Here is a 13,800-nt window from a genome sequence, read left to right as displayed (position 1 = left end):
ATATTTCTGTATTTTACACAGCCACTTTGTAAAAAATAAAGCACTGCTATTATAATTATGTTATAACTAAAAATTAAGACATGTAAGCTAAGTGACTTACCCCTGGGAATCACAGTAAATCAGGGGAGAAATTGATCCAGTATATCTTATTTATCTCAATCTAGAGTGAGAGCCACTTTTGCTATAAAGCAATAGATGCTAAATTTCAAAGTGCAGAAGTATTCCCAAAGAACATAACCTTTAATCCAGGCAAATCTGGTGCTAAGCAAACTCGATATTTACATAAAAGATAAAATAGGGGGTGCGTATATGCTTTGTAAAGGAATTCATCATAGGATTATTATGAGTTACTTATGTTCATTTAAAACAAGTTTTATCTACATACAATTCCTCAGGTACATATCTTCCACTTAAAAATGAAATGAAAGCAAAATATCAGTATCAAGTGAAAAATCAATTAATAAATCATGTTTATCTCTATTTAAAAACTAGTATCTCTTAAGTAATAGGGAGAAGTTAGAGAGAAAAGAAGACATTTTTGAAACATTTAGAGATTACCTAAAGAAAGGATGCATGAATAAAAACTAACCCTGTTTAATGCTAAAATGTATTTTAAAAATGAAATAATATATTAATTTTCTCAGATTTTAACATTTGCATATTCAGAAAGATAACAGAAAAATAAACTCTAAATTTCAAACTTTAATGTTATTTGTACTTATGAATTAGATACTATTTTTTCTGCAGTAGCTAATTTGAGGCTCTTGACACACTTTGTGTAGATCTTGAACTGAATTAATGAATATTTGATTTTTCTGTGATCAATACTTTGTATTAAATGAAACCTATCAGCTATTAATAGTTGAACTTTAGCTACAATATTGCTTACAAGGAAAAATTATCAGATGATATTTAAAAGGGAAGTTAAGTGTTATTTTATTAAAATCATCGCATCATCTTAATTATGATGCTCTGGAAGTCTTCTCAGCATTTGTGCAGAGCACATGTTTACCTGTATAAACAGCGACTCCATACTCCAACATGTGTGCAGCAATGGTAGCTGCTCACCAATTACTGTAATGTTTCCTATTATGGAGGTCAGTATAAAATGTTAGTTTATAGAAATTATCCAGACCTGTGTTGGCCGGCTACACCCTTTGTTTATGGTAAGTTGGGAGCTTTTGGGGAGCTGAGCATCCCGGGCTGAGCACCGCTGGGTGTTGTTCCTCTAACTCTGAACACATCTTTCTCCCAGCCGGGCTCAGCAGCTGGCTTCTTCTCATCAGTTATTTCTAGGCTGCTTCATACCAAGCTTTGCTAACTGTGTGACCATCCAAATGCATGGATTCAAAACTGAAAATCCCTGTGTGCTACGAAGCCTGTACACTATTTTGCCCTAATAATGAAAATCTACTTTAAGCTTGAAATTCTAACAAGTGAAAATATTTTATGTATTCCTATGTCAGACTGTTTTTGGAGGGGATTTTCCAAAGCAAAATAAACACTGAATTAGAGGAATTATTAACAGAATAAAAATGGCAGTTACTGCTTTATTATCCGGTTAGGAGTTTCAAAATATTTGGTAAGCAAGAGTCTGTTTCTTACCTTCCTTACAGCATCTCTATTACAAGCTCTGAGGTAAACCACAATGCAGATTACACTAAAGCCGCTAACCTACATATTCCCTATCCTATATGCAAGCGTCAGGCTACTTCATGTAACATGGAAAAGTACATGGACCAGCTTGATTACTGTCTTAGAGGGAAATTTTCTGTTCCCTGGACTATCAAACATTGCCACATAAAACTGATATAAAATGACAAAAAGAAATTGAAGAGTAAAATATTCTGTTCAAGGATAGAAGAATGAATACAGGGTGCTCAGAACGTGGAGAACAGAGGGATATGATAATGAGCTCTTGGAGTTCACACTCCTTTAACTCTGAGCTGTAATAGAGGAACACCGGGCCTGGCTTCAGTTCTTGATCCACGTGACCTAGAACAAGCCACAGAGACACTTTAGGTTTTAGTTTTCTTGTCTCCACACCCTCTGACTGCAGTCCTTACATGGATACAGAAGGAAGTAACATCTATCCAGTGCCTTGGTCTACTTAGAAAAATTTTTCAGTATGTTAAGAGATCATTCTTTGTAATATTCCTTGGGGCTTTCATACACTCTAAATAGAAAAGTAACATTTCCACTCAAACAACATTTGGAACTCACCGAAAGATACTCCACACCCTCCAAGTCAGTAAAATACAAAGTCAACATGCATCATGTCATCCAGAGATGGCCCTGGCACGCTTCTTTCTGGGGGGGGTCTGTGCTGGTGACTAAGTGTGAACTGGAGCTAGTGACTGAGTCTTTCTAAGCCGTGAGTTCTCATCTCTAAAAGCCAGGCAGGTGGACGGGACAGCATCTAAGGCCCATTCTAGCTCTAGTGCGCTTGTCTCTTGAGCCCATTATCAATCATATTCAACAAATATTCAGTTGGTGCCTTCAAGAACAATTTCCTCCACCAGCCAGCAGCAGAACTTACAATCTTGACCTGAGCTGCTCTGATTTCCTACAGAGGCACGGTGCTGTGTACTTCGAGAGGCCTCAAGAACACCACCGTCTCCAACACTGCCTCTTCCCTTGGAAAGGAGATAAAGCATGTATGTTCGAATTGTTTTCCAGAGATAATGATGCCTGATTATGATTATTACAGAGATGAAGACTGGTGCAATTAAACAGAAATAAAAACCTAAAGGGAGAATAGAGGCTGTACAGAAGAATGCTGGTGGGAAGTGGGGGGAAGCACCAAAAATCCCTCAGAGGAAGTCACGGCAGACACTGTCAATGCCTCCTGCGTCTCCTCAGACTGCCACTTGCGGGTTTCCGGTTACATAGGTCAACCTCACTGCGGTTTGTAGAATATTCCCGTACTTCTTTTCTGAAAGCATTCTAAGTAACAGTGGGGTTTACAGGTTTCAAATACATTATAAACAGTGGGATTTATAAGTTAAGAAATTGTTCTCATTTTTATGAAGACATCTAGAGAATTTTCAACACAAATGTAAATATTTGTAAAGGATTTAATTTTCTACTGATTATATACAATTATATTTTAAAATGAAACTATTACGCCACTATTTTAAATATGTACTTTGGAATCAAAGTACTATGGATTTTATATTCACCATCATTTATATAAAAGCAGAAACAGTATACACTCTTTTTTAAAAGTTGGAAATTTTACACAGTTAATTTTTCTCCTTAAACTCTTATTTCTGATTCACTTCCTCAAAGAATTTATACTAATATATTTTGATGCTCCAAAGCCTTTATTAGTTACCTATCATATTCTTCTATACAAAAATACATGTATATATACAAATACACAAAAGTTTAAAAAATCTGTGATTGTAAAACTATTTAGCTAAAAATTACTTTGAAAGGTTATCAATGCTAACAACAGTTGCTGGTAGTTGGTAACAATTAGTTATTAAGGTCTACAATAGCTACCAATTATATTTAAATAATTAAACAGCAGAACTAGATTTTGATAATGCTAAACATAAAAAATAAAATTTTATTAGAAAAACATCATTAACAAGCTTTTCTCCAAATTTATTTCTTGTATGTACTGTAAAATACAAGACTTTTTGCATCAAATCTATCCCTATCTTTCATTTTTATAGATTTGAGTGCTCAGAAATCCTGTTGCACAAATTGCTAAGTGGAAATAAAAGGAGGTTAGTTACAACAGCCAGTCACTTGATTAGCTGAACTTCTTAAGTTTTGTGCCAAAGTCACACAATGATTTCTAGATTGAATATTTTTACTAATGTGCCAGACGCTACAAGAATTGAATCAGAGACCACTACCCAGCTTAGAAAATGCTTTGTTACTGTGGTCATCGACTATCAACACTGAGCAATACTAGTATGGTATTTGCAATATCTGTCTCTTTGGAACTCAAGATGATTTTATACTAAATAGCAAACTAAGAATAAGAAGGGAGTATGTTTTTCTTTCTGAAGTGGGAGAAAGTTTATTGTGCAAAGAAAGAATCTGCAAACAATCAGGGCCAGTGATTATTCTGAAGAAAGAAGTTGATAGATGGAAGCAAGGAATCTGGAAGTTGACTCCTTCAAAACTACTGGTGACCGCAATTCCTTGGAAATTATTGGTATGACCAGAGGATATGAATTCCTTGGTTTTCCTACTGTGAGACACGGACTTTTTTTTTAAAAAAGAAAGATTTTATTTCATGCACACGTGCATATGTGTGTGGGGGTGTGTGTGTGCACACACGCCCCTATCTGAACAAAGTTACTTCTGTACTTAAGGTGAACTTTTCTTACATGTCTCCTGGCTTCTCTTGGTCAAGAGTGGGTACTATAGGGGTCTTCCCCTATTCAGCTCACATGGATAAGGGTCAGGCCTGAAGACAGTGATGAAAATACTGATTTGTTAAAAGAGCTTATAACACACAGTCTAAATGGGATGAAAGCCTTATCATGAGGATAAGTTTGGGAAACAGGCGGTGGTATGAAAGCTAGATTTTAAAAGGGACATAACTGATTTAATGAGGGCTCTACTTTAGACCTGAATACCTCTCTGTCAGTTTTCCATGACAAAGAGGTTGAGCCTACCAACAAAAGTTTCTCAAAGACGATGTCTACCGAAGGGGGCACAGTTTCCAACTGCCTTGCAGCAAAGCCTTGTAAACTCGGGGCTAAGTAAGGACACAGGAAGCACACCAGGCCAGCAGGCAGGCTCCTTGGCATGGAATTGCAAAACAAACACAACAAAAACCAATTACATTCTTAAATTACGGGCCAGTGATTTAGCTCAGTGGCACCGCGCCTGCCTCGAAAGTGCAAGGTCCTGAGTTCGATGCTTGGTACCAAAAACATCAAAAACAAACAAAAAACCCTCTAGCATCCAAATAAACAAACCAATAGTCTGTGACTATTTAACTCGTAAAGCAAATGATAACCACTAAGAAATGGACTGCTGCTACTGGGTGGTGCTAGAAGGATCTGGGCTGTCAGCTGTGGTCTTAAGAGCATCAAAGATGGGGAAAGTCCTTCGAGAAAGTGGGGGGAGATCTAGATTGGCTGTGTGCTGTCATATGCTGGGTAGTAAGTATCCCAATTCCTGAGTGGGAGCTTTTGTTGAAGTGCCTTGCCGTCTCCCCATTTGTATATTGTACAAGCATGCACTTTTAAATCTTTATTTGATATTTTTATTTTGAGACAGGATCTCTCTAAGTTGCCCAGGGTGGCCTGGAGCTCACAATCCCCCTGCTTAGCCTCCTGAGTGGCTGGGATGACATACCTATACCATGGCGCCTGGCTACATGCACTTGTAATTTATAGGGCACAGTTCTATTGCTCTCAGACTTCTAAACTCCAGAACTGGGAGAATAAATTTCTGTTGTTGAAGCCACCCAGTTTGTAGTACCCAGTCATGGCAGCTCTGGCAGACTAATATTGATGATTCAGTGGAGAAAGAGAAATAGTCTAGCCCTTGATGACATCTTCAAGCTACTAAATAAGCCCTCTTCCCAGGCTTCTTCTGTGAGGAAACAAAATAGAAAAAAACCTTTGGTTTAAGCCACTGCCAGGGATATTCTGTTTGGTGCGCCTAGTAAATTCTGGAAAGTAAATGCTTTGCAAAAATTTTGAGTAACAGATAGTAACTTGATGGATGCAGGTAGGAGAGAATACATGAGCAAAATCCCCAGCACAAAGCAGGAAGTGAAGTCCAGGTCACACACACGAAATGGGGTAGACCAGAAAGCCGGTCCAGAGGTGTTTTTTTGTTGTTGTTGTTGTTGTTGTTGTTGTTGTTGTTTTTGTTTTTTAGGAGAGGAAGAGAATTAAGAATAAGAGATCTAGGACTGGGGATTTAGCTCAGTGGTTCCACCGTCTGCCTTGCAAGCGCAAGTTCCCAAGTTCAATCCCTGGTACAAAAAAAAAAAAATCAAGTATAAGAATAAGAGATCTAGAGGTAGGTTGTGGAGGACAGTGAATGATGTTCTGAAGTTCCTCCTTTGGCAGTGGGCAATATTGGACATTTTATAGAAGGGAACAAAATGATCACTCATAGCTGGATGTGAGTAGCAGGAGTAAGTAGTATGGACTGAAAGGTGGAAGGCCAGAGACAGAAAGATTTGTTAGGATCCTGTAATGATATATTAGGTAACTGAGCTTTTGTTATGCTCATGGAGCAGGAAATGGAAAAGAAGGGTCAGATGGAGACACTGAAGAGGTGATAGGCAGCACTGGAAGGGAAGGGAGTAAAGTCATCCCAACACTTCCAACCTGAGTGTGAGGGAATGGTAATCTACAGGCATCAGGGTCCCTGGAGAGTTTGACAATCCTCACTCCCAAGTCCCACCCCTTGAAAGGTGGGATTTAATTGGTGGAAAACTCCTGGAGAGATGGGGCAGGAGGAATGTAATGAGGAAGGCTGAGTCACACTTGCTCTTTTAGAAGCAAGGCTAGTACAGTGCAGATTCTTGAATTTGTCCTATTTTAAATTCATACTTCCAGGTCTTCATTCATTCAACAGCCATTTCTGACCATCCACACTATATACCAGGTACTGAAGCAGCACTGAGCCTACAAAGCCGTGAAGAGGTACAGAATTTCTTTGTCCTCAGAGCACTTATGTTTAGAAAGTAAAATTTTGGTTTATAAAAAACTCTAACTCTACCTGCCTGAGTTTTTGTTTTTTTAATCAAAAGAGCAAATTAAGAAGAAAATACATAAACATTGTGCAGTCAATCTTAGGTAAAAAATGCATTCTATTTTTTTTTTTTCTGTTTGAGAGAAAGAAAGAGGAGTCTTATAGGAAAATAAAAAATCAGAGAAGACAAAAAAAGATTATGATATGTTGCCATATCTGTTCACAATAATTTCTGTTTTACATTTATTAAGCAGTGAATTTATAAAAATTGAAACTAATGGACTGTAATATGAATGCTTGCCAGGAAAAAACGTACTCAATAATTAATTCATGCCTTCCCATACTTTGCAGCCTTTCTCAGGTTCAACCAATTTCACAGGAGAAATAAGGAACTGAAGTAAAACATGTAACATAACGTTTTCCAACTAACACGTATTTATAAATAGAGTTAGTACCTAGAAATTCCACTAGTAATTTACCAAGGTCAAGGTTAAACTGCCTATCTTTAAAAAATTACCTAGTAGTCACTTCTTTTGGTTGCTAAAAAGAAATACATCCAGGTACTTTCACAGCTCTTTACTAATAAAACCAAGTGCAGGCAGGACCACAGAGGAGAGAAATTTTGCAGAAACCAGACTCTCTCTTCAGGGTGAAGGGTTGGGACTGGGGCAGGGACAGGGAGAGAGTGGGTATGTAAGGAGAAGCCTGACACTACTCAATGTTATAAAAATTTAAGTGTTTTCAGATAATACACAAAATTCAATAATGCATGAATTTCAAACTCTATCCCAAATAAGAGAATGTATTTAACAATCTTAGCCAAGTACAGTGGCACACAAGCCTGTAGCCCAGCTACTGAGAAGCTGTGAGAGAAAGATTGGAAGTTTGAAGCCAACCTGGGAAACTCTTGGAACGATCTCATCTTAAAAACAAAACAAAACAAAGCAAAACAACCAAAACTCAAAACCACAAAACCAAAAAAATCTTTATGCAAGTTGCTCTCGCATGATTAACATTGGCATACGATTTACTCTTAAAAGATAGTACAAATTAAACTACCTTTATTAACAATAGCTACCAATTTCCCTAAAGAAATAAGGAGAATACCCAACAAAATTACACATCACAGCGAGGAGTACTCACTCGTGGTGATGTGAGTCCGGGGAGAAGTGGACCATCCTCTTGTTGCTGACCGGGCCCGCAGTGGGCACCTGGAGGAGATTTAAGACAGAAAACAATCAGACTGGTTTTCAGAAACACAGTGGACAATGGGGCATCTCTATTCGAGGACATCACTCTAAAAATGGAGAAACTGCATTAATTCTTAAATCCAGGACAAAACTGCACCGACCAACAGTAAAATTTAATTCCTGATATGAATGGTCTTTCTGGTCCAGCTCAGTTACTCTGCTAGAATTTAAAGACTAATATGAAAGCATCTTTACAACAGTGTAAACATCATTTTTAAGAAACAGCCCAGTGATTCTTATTTTCAAATTCTGCACATATATCTAATTTTACATGAAAATAAGGCTTCATTTCACAGATCATGGTTGAGCAGAGGATATTTCCATAAGACAATGTATTGCAGGTAATTTCTGTATATACACAGTATGTATTACAAGGTACAAATTTCAATGCATACAAGAACTTAGGTCAAGGAGATGCTGAATAGCCCTTTGCATAGTTTCTCCACAAACTTAGTAAGTATCTGTTTATGTACAAAGAAAGAAATCTAACTTCACCAAAGAGAACAAGATTTTACTCCTTCTTTTCTAAATAAAATTAGAAACCTGATGAAGAATATTTCAAGTAGTTCCTGATAATACATGCTGCTTTTATTTTTAAAGAATCTGACAACATTCCTATCTTACAGAGAGGTTTTCTCCAAGGGGACAAAACACAGCACTGGGCACCACTAAGTCACCATCTCAGATGACAAAGCCAAAACCTACCTCAACAGACTTTAAGTAAAATAAAACAAAAAGGACCAGTCTTTAATTGTACTGGTGCCATTTCTATAGACTGGAATAACAAAGAGGCAGTAAAATGCCTCTAAGGGAAACATTTCCAAAAACTTGTTTCTTCCTGTGTTGCTCTGGGTAGCATGGTCGCCAGCACATACTCTGGAATTCCAGGAAGCTGGAAGACTGCAGAGGTGCACGGATGATGACATTCATGAGCCTCCGGCCGGAGCTCTGCAGGTAAACTCGGCTCCATCCAGGACGGAATCCTGCATTCATCTCGGAATGCGTTTCCATGCTATTCCAGCAGGTATCCCAGGAACACAGTAATCCATTTTCTACACCGTGGCTATGAGAAAAGCCGACTGAGTCTATGTCATGCTTTGTTAGAGGTTCATGATCACATTATCTCATGGTGGACCTGACACTTTTATTCAGTTTACAGTATGCTCTATGTACAGGCAACTTATTTCCTTTGCTGGGGCTGCTGACAACCTTTTCCACACTATATTAATCTTGTTTACTGACTTTATCTTGGTACAAATATCAGAAAAACTGAACTTTTTATCTCAGAGAAAAAATAAACAACGTGTTGACAGAAGCAGAAGCTATTTTCAGGACTAAAATTGCTTGTTTACTTGAAGCTCTTACTTATGGAAAAATGTTTAAGTCTTGCTCAGGGTGAAACACATAATCTGAAATTTAATAAATGTAGAAATTTCACATACACCCATATGATAAATTGCCTGATGAAAACAATGCAACTGAATACAATAAAACAAAATTTATAACTAATTTATACCATAATACAAATGTAAGCTTTCAATCTAGTCAGAAATAATCACCCTGAGTATTTCTCAGAAATCGTACCTATGTCTAAAAAAGCTGCATGCTAAATTCAATTGTGGCAAATAACTCACAATAGATTTACAGTATCAAATGTATCTATTTAAATAGTTTTACATATTTACCTAGTAATGGCCTTTAAATAAATAGAAGGGAATATCCATTGTTCTTTCAAGTTGATTTTTGTTTTACTTTTGAAGATATACAAAAATAGGCATAGTCGGTTTGGAATGTTTTTAAATAAAATCAAGCAACATGGATATCTGGACATGATGATTTTTGCAGGATCAATGTCCCCAGTCCACTTCAAGAAGAACATATTATTTCAGTGGGAACCCACCTTACCTAAAACCTGATAATATCTTTAATAGAGAATTCAGCTTGTGAAAAGTAGTGTTTACTGAAGTTTGAGTATATTTTAAACTTTGACATAAGTGTTTAATATGATTGTTACTAGAAATCTCCAAGGTTTTACTGAACTCCAAGAAAAACATTTAAACAATCAGCATAAAAATTTATAATTGTTTCATCATTAATTTAGGGTAGATAACAATATTTACAAAAATAAAAAGTAGTGTTCAACATGACGTGAAAGTGATCGCACATCTCTCTCTCCTTCCTTCTTCCTCTTGCCTCCTCCTCTCCCTTCTCCTTTTTCTCCTTTTTCTGCTTTGTTTTTGTTTTTTCAGTACTAGGGGTTGAATCCATGGATGCTGGGCCAGTGTTCTGCTACTGAGGTACATCCCCAGCCCTTTTGAGTTTTTTTCTGAGACTGAGTCTATCTATGTTTCCCAGGCTGGCCTTGAACTCTTGATTCTCCTGCGCCACTGTAAGCAGTTTGAAGTAGTAATTTTTAGTAAGCAATTATGCATGCTTGTCTTATTCTTCAAAATATGGACCTTCTGTTAATTTCAGAAGTGTTGAAGAAATCACAAATTTTAAAAAGCCATATCATTTTAAATATCCAATGAAATATTCAGTCAATTTTATTATTGTGCAAGATAATTTTTTCCATGATTAGATAAGGAACAGCTATTCTGTTCTTCATGAGAAACAGTATCTCTATAATCCAATTCTTGTTATTGTTAAAACTCTGGAGAAAATCATTTATGTAATTAGCTAATATTCAGTGATGATGACCTTAGACATCCATTATATGTCCTGAATTTTTGTGATTCATTTGCTAAATACTACGACGTTAATAAGGACTATACTCCCCAATACAGAAGATATATTTCTTTTTATTACCTAAGCTTATTATACCCCCAACTCAATGCAGAAAGAAATAGATGGTTTCAAGATAACATCATTTTTATGTCATCATGGTAAAAGATCACATTGGTTTCAGTTTTCCTGATTTAGAGTCGAGCTACAGAAATGTGGTAGTCAGAGGTGAAAATTTAGCAGCAGTTATATAAATTCCACTATTCATTTACAAGGTCAATCCATGCCTATATATTGGAAATTCAGCCAGATGATATCAATGGCAAACTATTATCTCAATTTGTAGACACATTAAAAACAATTTCTTACTCATTTGATCACTGGTAAAATAGCAATTTCAGACTGCTCAAAAGATAAACAGAACAGCTGGTTTTGTACCTTATTCGGTCATCACCAAACCCACTGTGACTTGCAGTTAGGAAGCTGCACAATCACTTCCCCATCAGGTAAACTCCGCCAAACAACACGGCCTGCTCCTGTCCTCAAGGATTAAGACTCTTGCAAACTGGTGACTGTTTATGTCTTTGCAAAAGTACAGGCACAACCATGGCTTCTTCCTTCCCCCAGCACAGCCACCCCTTCGACTCTGCTTTGATTTGCCACTACATTTTCTTTGCTTCCAAACGCGCTTCCGCTACAGTGCCCACACTGACAGACACGCAGCGTGGCAGGCTGGCGTTCAGGACCGGGCTTCTCCATCTTGCGGGCATGGGGCCAGCAAGTCAGCCAGGCCTCCGGGGTGCCGGGTGGCCCAGCCTCGGCCTGCCCCCGGTTTGTCAGGGCTGGAACTCCCCTGCTTCTTTCAGAACAAGTATTCACCTGGCTCCTCTGAAGGAAGAAACAAGCCTTTGAAGCCGATCGGGCCTGCATGCAGGCCTCTTGTGCGTATGTTCAACAAATCTGTCAGTCAGATACGCGTGACAGATATTAAGGAAAACAGCTCAACAACAGGCAGTTTAAAAAATATGACGTTAAGCCCCGGGGGTAGGAAGAAAGGGCAGGAGGCCAGAGTAGCTGGTTTTAGATGCTAGTCTTAAAATCTGTCTTCAGTAAAAAAGCCGAGAGGATAATATGCTAAATGTGGTTTAGCAATTAATTTTCATAGTTATTGAAATGATTGTGTTGGTTGTTTATCTTTTACCCCCTGCCACTGAATAAAGGAAGATTTTCCAAGCTCATTTCAAAGGAGGGCACCTGTGTCTTTGTACATTGCTGTGGTGAAAATTGTTACAAGATAGTTGAGGGAATGAATAAAATGTTTCATTGTGTCATCATCTATTCTCATATTACAGAATGGTCACAATGCACAAAAGGCACAATCTATTCAGGGAGAGAAAACAGATTGAAGAAAATAACACCAGAATTACTTTTAAAGCAACATGAAAAAGAGTAAAAAAAAAAGTTTTAGAATTACTTTTAAAGCAAATACTGCAGGTAACAATTCAAGTAGCATAAAGTGAACAGTATTTATATGATTAAAGGGAAACAAAGTAGTTATCTGATTTAATGGGAATGAGAAAGGAAAAAAAATCACCTCTCTAAGAAGGGAGTTGTATGTAATTTATCTCTCCCTGCTCCCATCTGTCTTACCAACTCACCAAATTTAACTTTCTAAATTGCTACTTTTCACATGTCAACTTTCTCATTCTAGAGGCATCCACTGAAAGTAAAATGAAAACTAATGAGAAATGTGCTCAACCTCTCCCTGTTGGACCCCTTATCTCTTACTAACGTGACCTGGTACCTTATGCAGCCACTGATTGCTCCTTGTTCTACCATGGGTTCCTTGATAGAATCCAACGTGTTTACAGTAACCTACTTCGCACATAAAATTATGCCTCAATTTGCTATATAATAAGGAGCTCTATTTTCCATTCAGTGGGTTAATTTTAGTTATATTATTACATTGAGCCAATCTTTTGAGGTTGTGACAAAGTACTGAGTTGTAGAATCCTCCTAATTCCAAGTTATTTTCTTTCTTAAAAATAAGAATCATATCAGTAAATATTTCAAGTGAAAATTCAAATTTTAATTTTCTATTCTGGCTTTCTATGGAAGTAACATATGTATTTATCACTAGACCTGGAAAAATTCTCTTCCTGGCCTTGAGGAATCAAGGAACAATAGATCCGTCCTAAATGCACAGTGCGAGTGAGTGCTGTGAGACTCTCCCAACAGCAGTGTCCTCCACAACAGATGGCCAGCAAGGAAGAGGATCCATTTTTGAGAACATCTGGGTTACCTGAGGTTTCGGAAACTATTGTAGTAAACTACTAAATTTATGTTACTTGATTTTCCAACTAAGAAAATGCCTTAATGTTTGAGATTTTGTAAAACCTAACGATGGCACTGGAAGGTATACCAGAATCTCATCTCCAATTCTACTTTTAAAAATGGCAATATCCACAAATAATTCTACTCTTACCAACAGAGCTCACACTGGTATAACTTTTAAGGAATAACTTGTTATTAGCATCTATGTGGCATCTACTATTCACAGTCATTATGTTGTCTGAATTAACACTACGCACATAATGGCTATAATAACACAGTAGGTGAATGTAATGGTTTTAGTCAGAGTTAAGGGTTCCAAATTATTGTCTTTTGTTTTTACTCAACAGTTTTTAATCCTCCTTGGAAACCTGGAAGCATGAACAAACCAACAACGAATAGGATGATAATCGCAAAAGACATCAAGCATTAATGTAGCTACTGAAAATACTAGTTTTCATATTAATGACAATGACATTCTTTACAGGTCATGCCTGCTTATGCTATTTTTGCAAACTAGATAGCTAGGCTGAAGCAACATCATTCTTCTCAAATCACAGGTGAAGAAATGAACACCGAGGGAGCTGAAGGCCCCCCTAGACACTGGGAGTGGAAACAGCTAGATTTGAACCTAAAATGTCCCATTCATCATTTAGTAATTTTTCTTCTACAGGAAGCCAATACACAAAAGCAGATGTTTTCTATGTTTGGGGATTCACCGTAGGAGAGGGTGGCCTGAATCTGGAGTGTAATCTTGGACAATCTTTAGCCTAGAATGATACATCTGGGGACTTTGTGGTCCTTGTCTGTA

At 37.4% G+C, this 13,800-nt stretch overlaps 1 protein-coding gene across 2 annotated transcripts in view; it reads right to left on the bottom strand.

Moving 5' to 3' along the window:
* Positions 1 to 13,800, bottom strand: part of Gpatch2 (G-patch domain containing 2) — a 171,754-nt gene that overhangs the window by 58,675 nt on the left and 99,279 nt on the right. For both annotated transcript variants that reach the window (XM_004867387.3, XM_021246418.2), the window contains exon 6: positions 7,828 to 7,895. In XM_004867387.3, coding sequence (XP_004867444.1) covers positions 7,828 to 7,895 — 68 coding nt within the window. The remainder of the gene's footprint in view (positions 1 to 7,827; positions 7,896 to 13,800) is intronic.

Source organism: Heterocephalus glaber, unplaced genomic scaffold (assembly GCF_053883595.1).
Source record: "Heterocephalus glaber isolate CG9 unplaced genomic scaffold, H.glaber_assembly_v1.0 deba00001067, whole genome shotgun sequence".
Classification (NCBI taxonomy): Eukaryota; Metazoa; Chordata; class Mammalia; order Rodentia; family Bathyergidae; genus Heterocephalus; species Heterocephalus glaber.
This window is presented reverse-complemented; position numbering and strand designations above follow the sequence as displayed.